Here is a 14,485-nt window from a genome sequence, read left to right on the forward strand (position 1 = left end):
GTATCAGACTTGTGCTGGGTTTATAGAATTTAATTTTTTAATTAAAAAATTAATTTAATTTTTTTGAATAGTTTAAGAAGAATTGATGTTAGTCTTTCTTTAAATTTTTGTAGATTTCATCCAGTGAAGTCATTGTATCCAGGGCTCTTCTCTGTCAAATTGGTTATTATTCAGTCTTTTAACTCAATATAGTTTTATTCAAATTTTCTGTTCTTCATGATTAGTCTTAGTAGGTTTTATGTTTCTAGAAATTCATCCATTTCATTCCATTTCTTGATGCACAGGTGCTCATGTATTCTCTTAAAATCTTATTTCTGTAGCATTGTGGTAATTTTCCCACCTTGGTTTCTGATTTTAGTAATTTGAATATTTTTTTTCATAGTCCACCTTGCTAAAGATTTGCCAATTTTCTTGGTGTTTTCAGAGGGCCAACTTTTGCATTCATTCACTTTTACAATTCTTTTATGTTCTTTATTTCATTTGTCTTTGCTCTAAACTTTATTTTTTCCTTCTTTGAATTAACTTTGCGTTAGTTTATTCCTCTTTTTGTTGTTCCATAATTGTAAAGTTAGGTAATCGAGTTGAGATCCTTCCTCTTTTTTAACATAAGCATTTGTTTCTATAAATTTCCCCCTTAGCACTGCTTATGTTGCACCTCATAAGTTTTCATAAATTGTGCTTTCGTTATCATTTGTTCTAAGTATACCTTGATTTCCTTTGTGATTTCTTCATAATCCATTGCTTATTTAAAAGTGTTGTTTAATTTCCAATTTTGTGGATTTTCTGTTACTAATTTCTAACTTTATCTCATTGTGGTTGGAGTAGATACTTTGTATGATGATCTGTTGGGATCTGTCCTAGAAAATGTTTCATGTACCCTTGAGAAGAATGTGTATGTTGTTTTTGGGTGGAGTGTTCTGTATATTAGATCTGGTTGGTTTATTTTGCTAAGTTTTCTCTTCTATCTGGTTGCTGTAGCTATAATTGTGAGTGGAGTATTAAGGTCTCCAAGTATTACTTATTGAGCTATTTCTTCCTTAGATTTTGTCAGTTTTTGTTTCAGATATTTTTATAGATTTTCATTAGATTCACAGTTGTTTATAATAATATCTTCCTGCCTTATTGAACACTTAATTTATAATGTCTCTTATAACCTTCTTTGGCTTAACATTTAATTTGCCTGATATTTTAGCCAGACCCGCTCACTTTTGCTTACTATTTTCATGGAATATCTCATCCCGTACTTTGACTTGCAGCCTCTTTGTGTCTTTGGATATAAAGTGAGTCTCAGCATATAGACAGTATATAGTTGCATCATGTTTTTATCCATTATGCCAATTTCTGTCTTGACTGTTGACTGTTGAGTTTAATCCATTGTTATTTGAAGTAATTACCGAAAAGGAGGGACTTACTTCTGTCATTGTTCAATTTTTCCGTGTGCCTTATGGGTTTTTTTGTTGTTGTTCCTCATTTCTTACATTACTGTCTTCTATTGTGTTTAGTTGGTTTTTATAGTGAAATGTTAAAATTTCTTACTTCCTTTTGTGTATGTATATTTTATAGTTGTTATCTTTGTGGTTACCATGTGGATCACGCTTAACATTCTAAAGATGTAACAATTTGAATTTATACCAACTTAAGTTCAATAACATACAAATGCTCTGCTCCTTTATAGCTCTGTCCCCACCCCTTTTGTTTGCTGATGTCACACAATTACATCTTTATACGTTCTGTGCTTAAAAATGTAAACGAATAATTCTTTTAAATACACCAGCCTCTTCAGTAATGTAGAAAACAAGGCTTGGAGTTACAAACCAAAGTTACAACAACACTAGCTTTTATGTATTGGTGTTTTAAATCATGTAGAGAACAAAAAGTACAGTTACAAACCATTGTTATGATAATATTTGATTTTCTAATTGCCTGTATGCTTATTGTTATGGAGATCTTTATTTCCCTATGTAATTTCAAGTTGCTATATCCTCTTCTTTCACCTGCAAGATGCCCATGAACAGTTCTCACAGGAAGGGTCTAGTGGTCACATACTCTCTTAGCTTTTGTTTGTCTGAGAATGTCTTGATTTTACCCTGATTTTTGAAGGACAGTTTTGCTAGATTTAGGATTCTTGTCTGACATGGGGTTTCTTTTGTTTGTTTTTGAGCACTTTGAATATATCAGCACACTGCCTTATGGCCTCCAATATTTCTAGTGAAAAACCTGCACATAGTCTTTTTGGGGATTCCTTGTTTGTGATGATTTGCTTCCTCCTTATTGCTTTCAAGATTCCTTTTGTCTTTTTTTCTTTTTACGATTTATTCATTTGTATTAGAAACAGAGCATGCGGTGGGGAGGAGCGGAGGGAGAAGGAGAAACTCTTAAGCAGACTCTGCACCAAGTGTGGGGTCTGACTCAGGGCTTAGTCTCATGACTCAGATCATGACCCAAGCCAAAACCAAGAGTCAGATGCTTAATTGACTGAACTATCTGGGTGCCCCTGCCTTTGTCTTTTAAAACTTGTATTATAATGTATCTCTATATGGGTCTCTTTGAGCTCATCTTACCTGGATTTGGCTCAGCTTCTTCAGTGTTTACGTGCATGTCTTTCATCATATTTGGGGTATTTTCATTACTCCTTCACATATTCTATCTGCCCTTTTCACTCTGTCCTCCCCCCCCATTCTGGGACTCCCACAGTGCATTTCTTGATTTGTACCATGGTGTCCTGCACTCCCTCAGACCCTTTTAATTTTCCTCCATCTGTTTTCATTCTGTTTCCCAGACTTGGCCATTTTTATTGTTCTGTTTTTCAGGTTTGCTGATTCTTCTGTATGGTCAGATCTGCCTTGGTCAGATCTTCTCTTTAGGGAAACTTTCATTTCAGTCATCATATGTTTCAGCTTTGAACAACTTCTGGTTTCTGTTTAACTTTCCTGTCTCTGTATTCATATTTATGTTTTGTTCATATATTGCTTTCTTGGCTTTCTCCACATCTTCATTTCATTCAATATCCTTAATACTTCTCATTTAGAGTCTTTGTGTAGTGTATCTGACATTAGGTCTTCTTCAAGGGTAGTTTCTCTTGATTTATAATTTTCCTTTAAATGGGCCACAGTTTTTTGAATGTTTTTTAATGCCCTTTTTTTTTTTATTTTTGAACACTGGTGGTGGTTTTTTTTTTTTTTTTTTTAATGTGGTAACTCTAGAAGTCAATTCTCCGCCTTCCTCAGGGTTTCAGTTATTATATTTATTTGCTTATTTTTTATTATTGTAGACTGTCTCCATGCTGGGTACATTTAATATCTTTTCAGGTCTCTTCTAAGCTTTTTGGGGGTATGCATGGTAATTTTTTCCATATATGTAGTTGTTTTAGAATGTTCTAGTGGGGACCCCTGGGTGGCGCAGTGGTTTAGCGCCTGCCTTTGGCCCAGGGCGCGATCCTGGAGACCCGGGATCGAATCCCACGTTGGGCTCCCGGTGCATGGAGCCTGCTTCTCCCTCTGCCTATGTTTCTGCCTCTCTCTCTCTCTCTCTCTCTCTCTCTGTCTCTGTGTGTGACTATCATAAATAAGTAAAAATAAAAAAAAAAAAAAAAGAATGTTCTAGTGTTTAATGTCTAGCTCCCAAAAGGGGCATCGGGGGTCACGTGTCCTCTAGTGCCCTTGCAGTCACGCGAGCTGGAGCCAGAGGGGTGACAGCAGTGGCAGCAGCCTCTGTATTTGCACCTGTGTGGTCAGAGCAGAGACTCTGCTCTTGGAAGGACAGGGTCCTTTCTGCCAACCTGGCATCAGCAGGCAGCTCCTAAAACACGTGCACAGCTGCCTGCTGCAGGGCTGGGTAGCTGCCCCTATGCTCCAAGCTAGAATAGACCAGAATTGACTCCTCCTGGACAGTTGAAAGCCTTCAGCAGACTCCACTGTCCCAAAATAGTCCCGTCAGCCAGGTTCTGCCCCTGCATTGGTTGCTGGGGTTGGGGAAGAGTCCTGGCGCTCCCTGCACTGCCTTTGTCCCAAAATCCTCTGTCTAAATTCCCTTGTTTTCCACCTTTATTCTGCAATGCTATTTCACTGCTCACTAATGGAGTCCATCTTGTTTTTATCCCTGTAGATGTCTGTAGTAAAAAAACAAACAAACAAACAAAAAAAACCAAAAACTTGCTAACTTGCCATTTTTCCTCTTTTTTTTTCTCTGAATAGGAAGACTGTGACCCTCCCATTCATGAGAGTCTCAGCATAGAAAATACACTGTGGGCAAGCACCATTGTTGCATCAGGTATGAGACAAGTTCCCTTGTTAGCATCAGCTCACACCTAGACGTATTGCTTTGTGTAATGGAGGGACTCTGTGATGTCCCCACACAGGAGACCTTATTGATCATACACTATAGTTGGTGGGTGTGGGGCAGGCCCTGAGGGTTTGCGTCCTAGGCAAGCTCTGGCTATGGCCTCTGTGCTGCCTATCACACTACACTCCAAGGGGCAAGGCCAGCACAGCCATGGTGGTGCACCTTTCATGGAGCAGAGCAGGGGCATTTTGCTGGTTTTGACACTTTTCTTGGCAAACTGGTCTGTGTTCCTTACTGAGAGGTGGTGTAGCAGAACTGGGGAAGCCAGTGGTGGTATTTGAGGGATCTTTCCACTCATCACTCACCCAGTAGAATTTGTAAGACGTCTCTGGGTGGGTTGTGTGTCCGGGAGAAAAGTATTAAATGACGCCATGGGCCTTGAGAGGTATTTCATGTTGGGCCTTAGGGGCCCAGGGTAAAGCTTCTTAATTTTCTTCTGAGTGAAATTGGAGGATGTTGGAGTATTCTGGTGGCTGAACAGGGAGATCAGCTAAATTTACATCTTGGAAAGTCAATTTTATTGGGAGTTATTGAAATCTAAATGATTATCAGCTTTTCAGAAAGTGGCTGACTTGCTGATGGTAACCAGGAGTCACTTCTAGCAGCAGGGAGCATGAAGGTTGTTGGTGGGGGAGGAAGGCCAGGGAGCATTCAGGATAGGGCTGTTTGTCTCTCAGTTTGTGGCCCAACACTGGCAGCCCTCCTGCCTTGGAGCTCAGTTGCCCTTCCAGGGCTTTTGTAAGAATCTGTCTGCAGATCAGACACTGCTGATGCAACGTTGAGCAGAGTCCTTATGGGTCCTGTCCTAGGGAGCTCACAGGCAGGGATGACTGTAATAAGGAGAGGCAGGTACTTTAAGCTATAGGTGCCCCATAAACAAGCCCATATCCTTACCTGGTCATAGTTGGAGGAAGGCCTCCCTGTAAGCTCCTTTGAGGAATAAGCAGTGCAACAGGTAAGGGATGAAAAGGTGAAGGCTGTTCTGTGAGGGCCTGGGGCAACAGAAGAGGATGGTGCCAGGGCCTGGTGCCTGGCACACGGAGATGGGAAGGCTAGACACTCTCGGGGCAGTTCTGTGTGCGTGTGCACTGTTGGGGCCTGTGTGTACAGGAGCGTGTAACCCAGACTCCTGTAGGAGAGTAATGTTCACCTTTTAGGGAATAGGGAATGAGAGGGGACTTGGTTCTATACTGATGTTTTATATGTTTAATAAAAAGCTCGATGGTGGGGATCCCTGGGTGGCTTAGCGGTTTGGCGCCTGCCTTTGGCCCGGGGCGTGATCCTGGAGACCCGGGATCGAGTCCTACATCGGGCTCCCTGCATGGAGCCTGCTTCTTCCTCTGCCTATGATTCTGCCTCTTTCTCTCTCTGTGTGTCTCTAATGAATAAATAAATTTAAAAATCATTAAAAAAAATAAAAATAAAAAGGTCGATGGCAAATAGGACAATTTTAATGGAAACTATGTGAGGTATCTCATGATTTTGTACTGATGGATTTTTTTAAATTTCTCAAACTAAAGAGAAAGAGAAGTAAGGACAGCACACCAAGGAGAGACCTCAGGGGGAGCAGGCCATATCTCTGGCTGTGTAGACGTCAGGAAGGGAAGAGTTGCAGTGTCCATAGGGTCACCATGGAGGGGGCATTGCGGCCAGGAAGAGTCTCAGAATCTTGTGCTCATGCTTCCTTCACATCTCTGTTCTGTGCCGCCATGCTGACGGCCGAGGATGGCCCGAGGCTCACCATAGCTCAGTGTGGTGCTCACGTTGTTGCAGCCTCACTGTGAGGGCCAAGGCCTGTGCTTAGAGATGCCCACGTTGTTGCACAGTCACACAGCCAGGCTGTCGCGGGATCAGGATTTAAAGCCAGGTAGCCGTCCTTGACAGCTGTCACCCTTTAGCCTTTACTGTTGAGTAGTTTCTAGGAAAATATTTACCACATACCACACACAAGTTGATGTTGGTCCCAGATGTTACGTTTCCCATGTCTAGAGTTGTATTCTGTTTGGTTTCCATCATAGTGAAGATGCTCTTTTTACAAAATACGTTTTATTTGATCTTTTGTTCCCTGTGTATTAGAATATTGCTACTGTTCCTCAGTGCTATGGATCTGTGGCCTTTCTCCTCAGAGACGGAGGAGAGGCCTTCTCTGAGGCCCTCTGATAATTCCGGTACACACTTTCCCTCTCCTGCCCTGCACTCTCTGGATGACCTTGGCATGTGGTAGCTCCTGGTTGCATATGAGGGCAGAGCAGACACAAAAGTAATGTCAGATATGCTTGCCCACATTGATGACAGTTTCTGATCCCATGATGTGTAGAATTCAGTTCCTCCAGGCATTTGATCTTCCAAGTATCTATACTGCTTCAAAAAACCAATTGTTCAAAAAGAATCAAGACACCTCTAATTTTAATTTGTGTTTGGACATTTTAAAATATAAACTCTTTTCATTAATTTCACATACTTTAACACATAATTACCTTTAAAAGCCTTAATAATGTGAGCAAATACTAGACTCTATATATTATCAAACTTGCTGTATCCTGAGGAATGTTTGAAAGACATTGGGTTTCCAGGAGTAATATAAGAGCTCATATCTTCTTTATACTTGATTACAAGTTGAGAAAGAAGGACCAGAATTTTTTAAAGTCTTATTTTTTAAACATTACATGTCAGCTTGATTCAGGTTGCCTCTTAGGTGAAGTGGGCCTTCCTCCCTTGTCATAGGATTCTGAGTGCATGGGAATATGGTGGCTCTAGTTAACACCACAGGGGATCCAAGGACCAGGAGTCACCAAAGAGGGACAGCTACTTGTGGTGCTATCCGTCTTCTCCCCCTGATGGTTCCGTGAACATCGTTTCTCCAGAGCAGAGTCAGTGTCCCAGGGAACTGCCATGTTGCAAGTGATAGGTGGATAAGAGACCGTTCTGATCTTAAACTGCCAAGAGCCTAGAAACAGAGTGTGCCTCTAGACAGGACTGCCAAGCGTGCGTGCAAATGGGGGTCCAGGGGTGACCTCTCTAGAGTGGAGCTGCTGGGCATGCATGCGCATGAGGGTCCAGAGGTCACCCTTCTAGAGAGGGACTGCTGGGCATGTGTGCAGACGTGGGTCCCGGGCTGATACTGTTTGTGATGAATGCAGAAAATGGGAGTAAATACTTGGAAACTTTTATAGCAGATGATGAAATAATATAATGGAAAAAAATTGGACATGTATGTTCTTTTTGGTTTTTGTGTTGTTTCATTTCTGTTGGTAATTTTTGGCATGATATTTTATAATACTTGTCCTTATGACATATGAGAAATTTTAAAATGAAACCTGTCCGTTCAGTGTACATGGTTTTGAGGCTCCTGTGGCAGAGAGGTCGGTAGATTAGGATTGGGATAGTAGGAGAAGCTGTCCCAGTAGAATCCCCTTGAGGGACCCGACCCAGAGAGCTTTGGAATAGGTGCACTAAACAGTGTGGTGACCAAGCATGGCAGTGGCAGTGGAAATCGCAGAGAACACACCAGCACATGGTACATAAATCACAACAAGGCTGGGAGTTGTTGCTTCTTGAACCTTGGGTCTCTGGGTCTGGCAGTCTCTGCAGCTGGGAAGTGGGTGGAGCAGCTCCACCACCCCTTCCTGGTGGTCTGTCGCTTTCCTCTGGCACGTGGGGTTGGTGGAGCCCAGACCTGGTGCAGGTCACAATGTCGCTCTTTGTCCCTGGCCTCAGCATCTCTGGGTAAGTTTCCTGAGGTGAATCCGTAGTCTTTGTTAGGGTAGTGGCTGGTACCGGGCTCCCACCAGCCTTTGCTGCGTTACATCTGTTCCAGGCACATGGAAACTCTCTTGTGGCTGGGCAGCCCATGCTGGGGTTTCTGCACTGTCCCCAGCAGGTTCCTAATTGACAGGAAATACTTTGACCAGCTAATAGCTTCTAGGTCTGTCTGTCTCTCTTTCTCTGACATGTTAAACCTTCGTCTTTTCAGATGAATGTGCTGTGTTGTGTGCCCTCTCACGTCTCATTTTCAAAATGAAGAGGAAACACCTCCCCCCTTTTCTTTTTGCCATATATACAGGGTTTGCTCAACCTTTTAGCCTCTACTAGTCCATAAATAGGGACCCTTTTTGAAAAGAATGGAGACTACTCCAAATACTCCATACTGACTTCAGTAATTTTGGTCTTTAAAAAGCATTGACAGACTCAGAAAAAAAAATTCGTTATTCTCAGTATACTGAGTATTCCTTTTTAGTGAGAATGAAATGAGATAATATATATGAGAGCCATTACCAGACTTTGGTAGGTTATACAAATAAAACTACAAGAGGGATTCTGTTAAGTACACGTTACCTACGATATATATAACATGCAAATACTGATTATATATCAAATCAGTGTATATCTGAATGCATTATATTTTGTCATTTCTCAGATCTCATTTTAGGTACTTGTAACTGTAACATCCACTTAGAGTCAACATTGCTAATAATGTGTCTGGATCTCAGGACAGTGTTTTCTAGCGTGTTCTGCTAATAGTAAAAATAATTGTGCAGTTTGTCTTGTTCTGTGTTTGTGCTTTTTTAACATTAGTGAGCTTATTTAACATTAGACACTTTTATATTTTGTTTAAGTTAAGCTTAATTGGCAAAATAGGAAGAAAATACTGATCTGGTAAGATTTAACTTATTACTTCACTGACAAAAGAATTGTTGATATGTTTGTTTAGAAAGTCCTTTATAGTTGGATCCTTATGGAATCTGTGTTTTTCTGAATACTAAGTACAAACCGTTCATCGGCAAGTTCGCTTGGATGGTGTGATAGGAAGGGAGCATCTGTGTAGTTAGGCTGGCTTCTGTGCTAGAGAGGCTGCTCTGCTTTCCTCACAACTCTGCCAGCAGCACACAATTTACAAAGGAGGGAAGAAAGGAAATGGATTGTTGTGAAGGAAAGTGTAACCACTGCAGATATGACCACGGAGCAGCCTTCCAGCATCTCCCATCTTCCTGAATATTCCATGGAGGAAACCATTCATTATCTAATGCATATTATATGCAGCTACCAGTTCATATAATCCAGGAGATCGCTAGAATTACATTTATTCCATGGGTCCTAACTTACAGTGCACTGGATTTCACACATTACATTATTATGATATCAAAGAGTTTTTGTATAATTATTCTAGTGATTTCTGCAGTGGTTTTGGTCTCAGTGAGTATTTATGGCTATGACTATCTTTCTCCCCTTAATCATTTCTCATCTTCAGAATTTAAGAAAACTAGTAACATAAGTAATACATAGCTGCAGTTTAGAAACAGACTTGCATAGTTTTTAATTTGACATTACTGAGGTGAGTGCCTCTGAGCCTTGTCACCCAGGAGTTGTTCTAGGGGTATTTGAATATCCTTTTACCTTAAGTTTGATAGAATAGACATGTACACTTAGAAAATCAGACTTTCAGGAGACATGAATAAAAAAGACTAATAACATCTACATTCAACACCAAGCATTTATGTAATTGTTTTACATAATTATGTAACTATGTCTTATTGTTTTAATCGTATCTGTGCTGAAGTGTCAGCAGAGGCTCTCACACCTGGTAGTACCTGCATCTCTTGTGCAGGGAAACCGGTACAGCTGGTGTAGTTTGGGCTTGAAGGTCTGACCACTTGAGGATGCAGCATCTCCTCATTTACCTGCATTGTCCACACACATGGACCAACGAGCAATGTCAACCTTTCTCTTGACAGTGAAAACGATTTCAGTACCTTTTCTCATAATTCTGTGTAGGTCAATTTGTATAGCTTAAGAAATCATTTCTGTTCTTAAAAGTTTATTTTGAAAGTTGAGATTAGACTTTGTTGAACTAGCCAAATTAAAAGTGCTGTTAGATAAATTTGTATAAAATTAAGTAATGAATAATATTTTCTATCAAGACAGTTGATTAGAAAGTGTTCTCTCTATGCTTACCCTCTGAGGCATTTCTGTAAGGACCACTTTCATGTTTTTGCAGGTACTGTAATAGGTGTTGTCATTTATACTGGAAAAGAGACTCGAAGTGTAATGAACACATCCAATCCAAAAAATAAGGTAGGCTAGATTAAGGAGAGCTGCTTTAATGACTTGATTTTCCCTTTCAGTGAGAAAGTTCTGAAGTTCTGAAGAGCTTGTTCATTTTAGCTTAATATATAACATAAAAACAGAGTTTGAAAAATGTGGGTGATTTCAGATGTGAATTCTCTGTATTTATGTAACAGTATGCTCATACTGAAGACCTTCCGGAAGTATCTCTTCTGGGTTAATCAAAGTTTTATATGTCTCTTAAATTTTCTTTGTCATATATACAGTTTGCCCATAATTTGATAGCTGGCTATGGTCTTTTCAATTTATTTATTTTACACTTTGTACTCTTTTGTATGTTGATGGCTCATTTTTAAAATAAAAGAATCTATATTAATATTTTATAGTATTTAATTGATAGTATGACATTATTAAACTCGTATCAATTTATTTCCATTTCATAAGCATGTTGAAAGACATTTTAGTTTTAAGGACTGCTTAATTACATTACTAAATTGATCATATTTCTGTTATATTCCTGAAATTGCTGTTTATGTAGGCAGCATGTGTGTGCAAGTTATAGCGGAGCAAAAAAAGTTAGTTTGAATCCTCAGATGCTGTTATTTGGGTAATACATTTTGTACAGTCAAGTCATAGAATGTGCTGGTGTCTACTTTATGAGAAGCACTTTCTACCTGTGCATTTTACTCACCTTTATTTGAAATATAATCTGAGGTATATCTAAGTAGAAGAAAAAAAGCACTCTCATGGATTCATACCTTGCTTTGTGAGTAATTAATAGAAAAGGTCTTTTGCAGGAAATTTCTAAAAAGCGGTAAAAATGAAATAATTCTTTGAAAAGATATATTGAAGGACAAGATGTATTCCATCTTTTTCAGCTAAATACTATTTTAAAAAAAACAGTTAACCCTCCCAACATTAGGAAAGCATCCCTTACCCTTTGAATGTCTGTGCCCGTTTGCAGCGCAGCAGAGTGGCACTGATGTGTTTCCCATCTGGAGAGTATCCTTGCCCTGTCCCAGGTCATATGAGTCATCCTAGTGAGCTCAATGAAGTATTGTGTTTGTTAGGGCTCCAGATGTCTGTGTGTGACATATTTACTAAAGTGAAAGACAAATGTTGTGCTACTATTATTTTAGTATAAATTCTGATTGTGATAACAGGGAAAATTATCCCTGTTGATTTATATTACAACTTTGTGCTAATTTGAGGAAATTGAATATACTGCAAGTCATTATTTTTTCATTAGAGTTAAATTTATTTAAAAATAAATTATTAAATTTTTGACAGAATTACCTGCATGTTTGTGTATGTTTTCTATGAAGTACAGCGATTTTTTTTTCTTTAGTAAGCAAAATTAGAACATTCTAACGATGCATATATGAGTCCTAGGGTAGTATTTTTTTCTTAATCATTTCTAATCATTTTACTTTTAGGATGAATATTGAGGGTAAATTTAATTTTAAATACTAAGATTTAAAATCTTAAAAGTTATCCTGTCATGTAACACAACTTCTGCTTCTTCTCACCTTCCTCTTAAGGGCAGCTTTCACCTCGCATTGTCTGTGTCCACACCTGACTGTTTTGCCTGTACCTTTGGTTTTGGTTCCCATGCTGTTCCCTTAGGTGTTGACGCAGAGCCAGTTAGGTGACCTTTCCCAGGTGTGTGCCTGTGGTAAAGAACTCTGGCCCTGAGGCTTAGCTGCCTGGTTAGAGCTGGTGTTGCCACCAACCAGCTCTGTGACCCTGAGTGAGTGGCTTCATTCTGTGTCTCACCACTCAGTATGTGTTAGCCATTGCTACTGTCTTCCTGTAAAATGAAGCACACGTTGTGAATGAGTGCCCGGCCCTCGTCAGCCTAGAAATAGTCAGTGTGCACATAGCTGTTCATACACTCTGTCCTGCCCCACGCTGCCCCAGCCTGGAGACCGTCTCTGTGCCCATGTCAGAAGTCTTCCCTCCATTCCTCCTCCTTCTTCCTCTTCCTCTTGCTCTCCTTTTTTTAAAAAAAACTTCTAAATCCCTTGGTATTAACACAATGTATCTATAACAGGAAGGGTATCTTTGATTTTTTGCACAACTGGATTCAAAACTCTGCTCTGCCACTGGTCAGCTTCACATGTGGAGCAAACACGCCCTTTCATTGGCTGGCACCTTCCTCGGCATCTCCCTCTAGTTGGAAATCAGTGTAACTGTGATAGCGACAGCCCAGGGAGAATGCTGACATGCGGCGAGTTCTGTTCAGAGCACTTTGTGTACATGATGTCTGAATCAGCACGACCAACCTTGGGGGAAATGGCATCATCTGGTTTTAGAGCAGGGGACATTACAGTGCAGGAGGCTCTGCTTGTCACCATGGTGCATGCTTCGTGAAAGCACTGTAGATCATAGAACTCCAGCTTGCTAGGAAAACGTTTTGTCATTAACAAAATAATCTTAGGATAAGAGTAAAGTCTCTAAATTTGCATGTGTTACTAAATCTAAGTGTTAAATGCCAGGTTTATAGGAAAAAATTTCAGGAAACATTATAAGCATGTTCGGTGGACAAAAAGTAATGGGTGTAATTTATCTAGGGGAAGTACTGATATATGTTGAATGAAAAGATGATGTGATATTTGAATCCCTAAAGAGAAAAGGAAGACAGAAAATATTATTCACTGTAAGACATCATGTGAAGACTACATCTTAGTGTTCTTCCAGTAGCTTACTAAGCCAGTAAACATTTGGAACAAAAAGGAAACATTCGAAAGGGAAATCAGATCGTTTAGCTGAGTTTCCCTTCCTCAGGGAAGTGCACTATTCCTTATACTCATTCTGAAGTGTGTGTGGGCCAGTCACTGACACAGTGGTCAGGTGAAGTTCTGTGGTGGCATTCATGACAGCAGAGGAATTGGGGCTGGGGAAATACATATTTATAAAGGAGTTCTGTCTCTCAGTCATGCTGTCATACAAACTGCCCTAAAACCACAGGAACATACTACAGCAAAGACTGCTTTTCTCCTTTGAGCATGTGTCTAACATGTTGGCAGGTGCTCTGCTCCTCATTGTCCCTCAGGGAACCCTCCTGGACACATGCTTCCATGACCACTGGGTAGAAAGACACTGACATGACGGATTGCATACTGACTTGCAGCTTCTGCCAGTGAGTGGCACAGGTCACATTGCCTTGGTCAGAGCAAGCAGTGGCCTCGCGGAAGGTGAAGGAGTCAGGACAGTTATATCCCTTCCTCAAGTGCAGAAGGTGGGAAAAGCGGGAACATGTAATGACTTAGTACCACTGGCTACCCCAGCATAGTTATAGATGAGAGTGTCCAGGCCTTTTCTGTACACTAAGAACCAAAACAAAATAGGAACTTCCTTAAACCCCGTGGAATGCTGGCGGTAAAGGCCTCTAAGGCAGAGGAAGAGGAGCCAGGAAGGCTGAAGGAGGAAAGCCCTTCTGAAGATGCATGGTGGTGCACACACAGCATGCCGAGATCATTGGGGAGAAAAATGAAAAGAGACTAGTGATTTAGCAACAGGGGGATCCTGGTGAAATGAGAATCATTGTCTTTAATTTCTTCAGGCGGAATCGGATGCAAAAGCAGATATGGGGACCCTGTGCGGAAGGTTGAGGGTGTTGGGAAGGACAGTGGTGGGGAGGGAACCCAAAGCACTGAGGGAGCAATAGGGATGCAGGCAAAGGATTTTATTGATTTTGTTTGTTTCTGGTGAGAGAATGATAAAACTATTAATGCCTTCCATAAAAGGAGAGAGAGAGAGAATCTTAGTTTATAAAGGGGAAAATACAGTCTACAGAAGAGTAAGTTTGATGTGCATCCCGCAGTAACTTAAATGTGGGAGCCTGAGGTCACTGGAGAAAATATTGTATGTTGTTAAATGGCAAAGAGCTGCCATGTGCAGTAGGGTGTGGTTGTTGGGCTTTGGAGAAGTGGGGGCAGTGCTTGGTCCTTGGCTCTGTAGCATGTTGTTCCCTGCCTCCCTCATAGTGTGTGCAAGGGGGACCTATTCCTTTGTGAAACTGCGATGAGCTGTTGGGACGGAAAGCACTGCAGTCAGAGTTGTGTGGATGAAGAGGGAG

General features: G+C 40.6%; 1 protein-coding gene across 3 annotated transcripts in view; it reads left to right on the forward strand.

The window, feature by feature from the left end:
• ATP9B (ATPase phospholipid transporting 9B (putative)) overlaps positions 1-14,485 on the forward strand; it is a 240,173-nt gene that overhangs the window by 115,272 nt on the left and 110,416 nt on the right. For 2 of the 3 annotated variants that reach the window (XM_041739641.1, XM_041739642.1), the window contains 2 exons: positions 4,194-4,269; positions 10,337-10,413. The exons of the other annotated variant lie outside the window; for it this stretch is intronic. In XM_041739641.1, coding sequence (XP_041595575.1) covers positions 4,194-4,269; positions 10,337-10,413 — 153 coding nt within the window. The remainder of the gene's footprint in view (positions 1-4,193; positions 4,270-10,336; positions 10,414-14,485) is intronic. 3 annotated transcript variants of the gene reach the window in all.

Source organism: Vulpes lagopus, chromosome 24 (assembly GCF_018345385.1).
Source record: "Vulpes lagopus strain Blue_001 chromosome 24, ASM1834538v1, whole genome shotgun sequence".
Taxonomy (NCBI): domain Eukaryota; kingdom Metazoa; phylum Chordata; class Mammalia; order Carnivora; family Canidae; genus Vulpes; species Vulpes lagopus.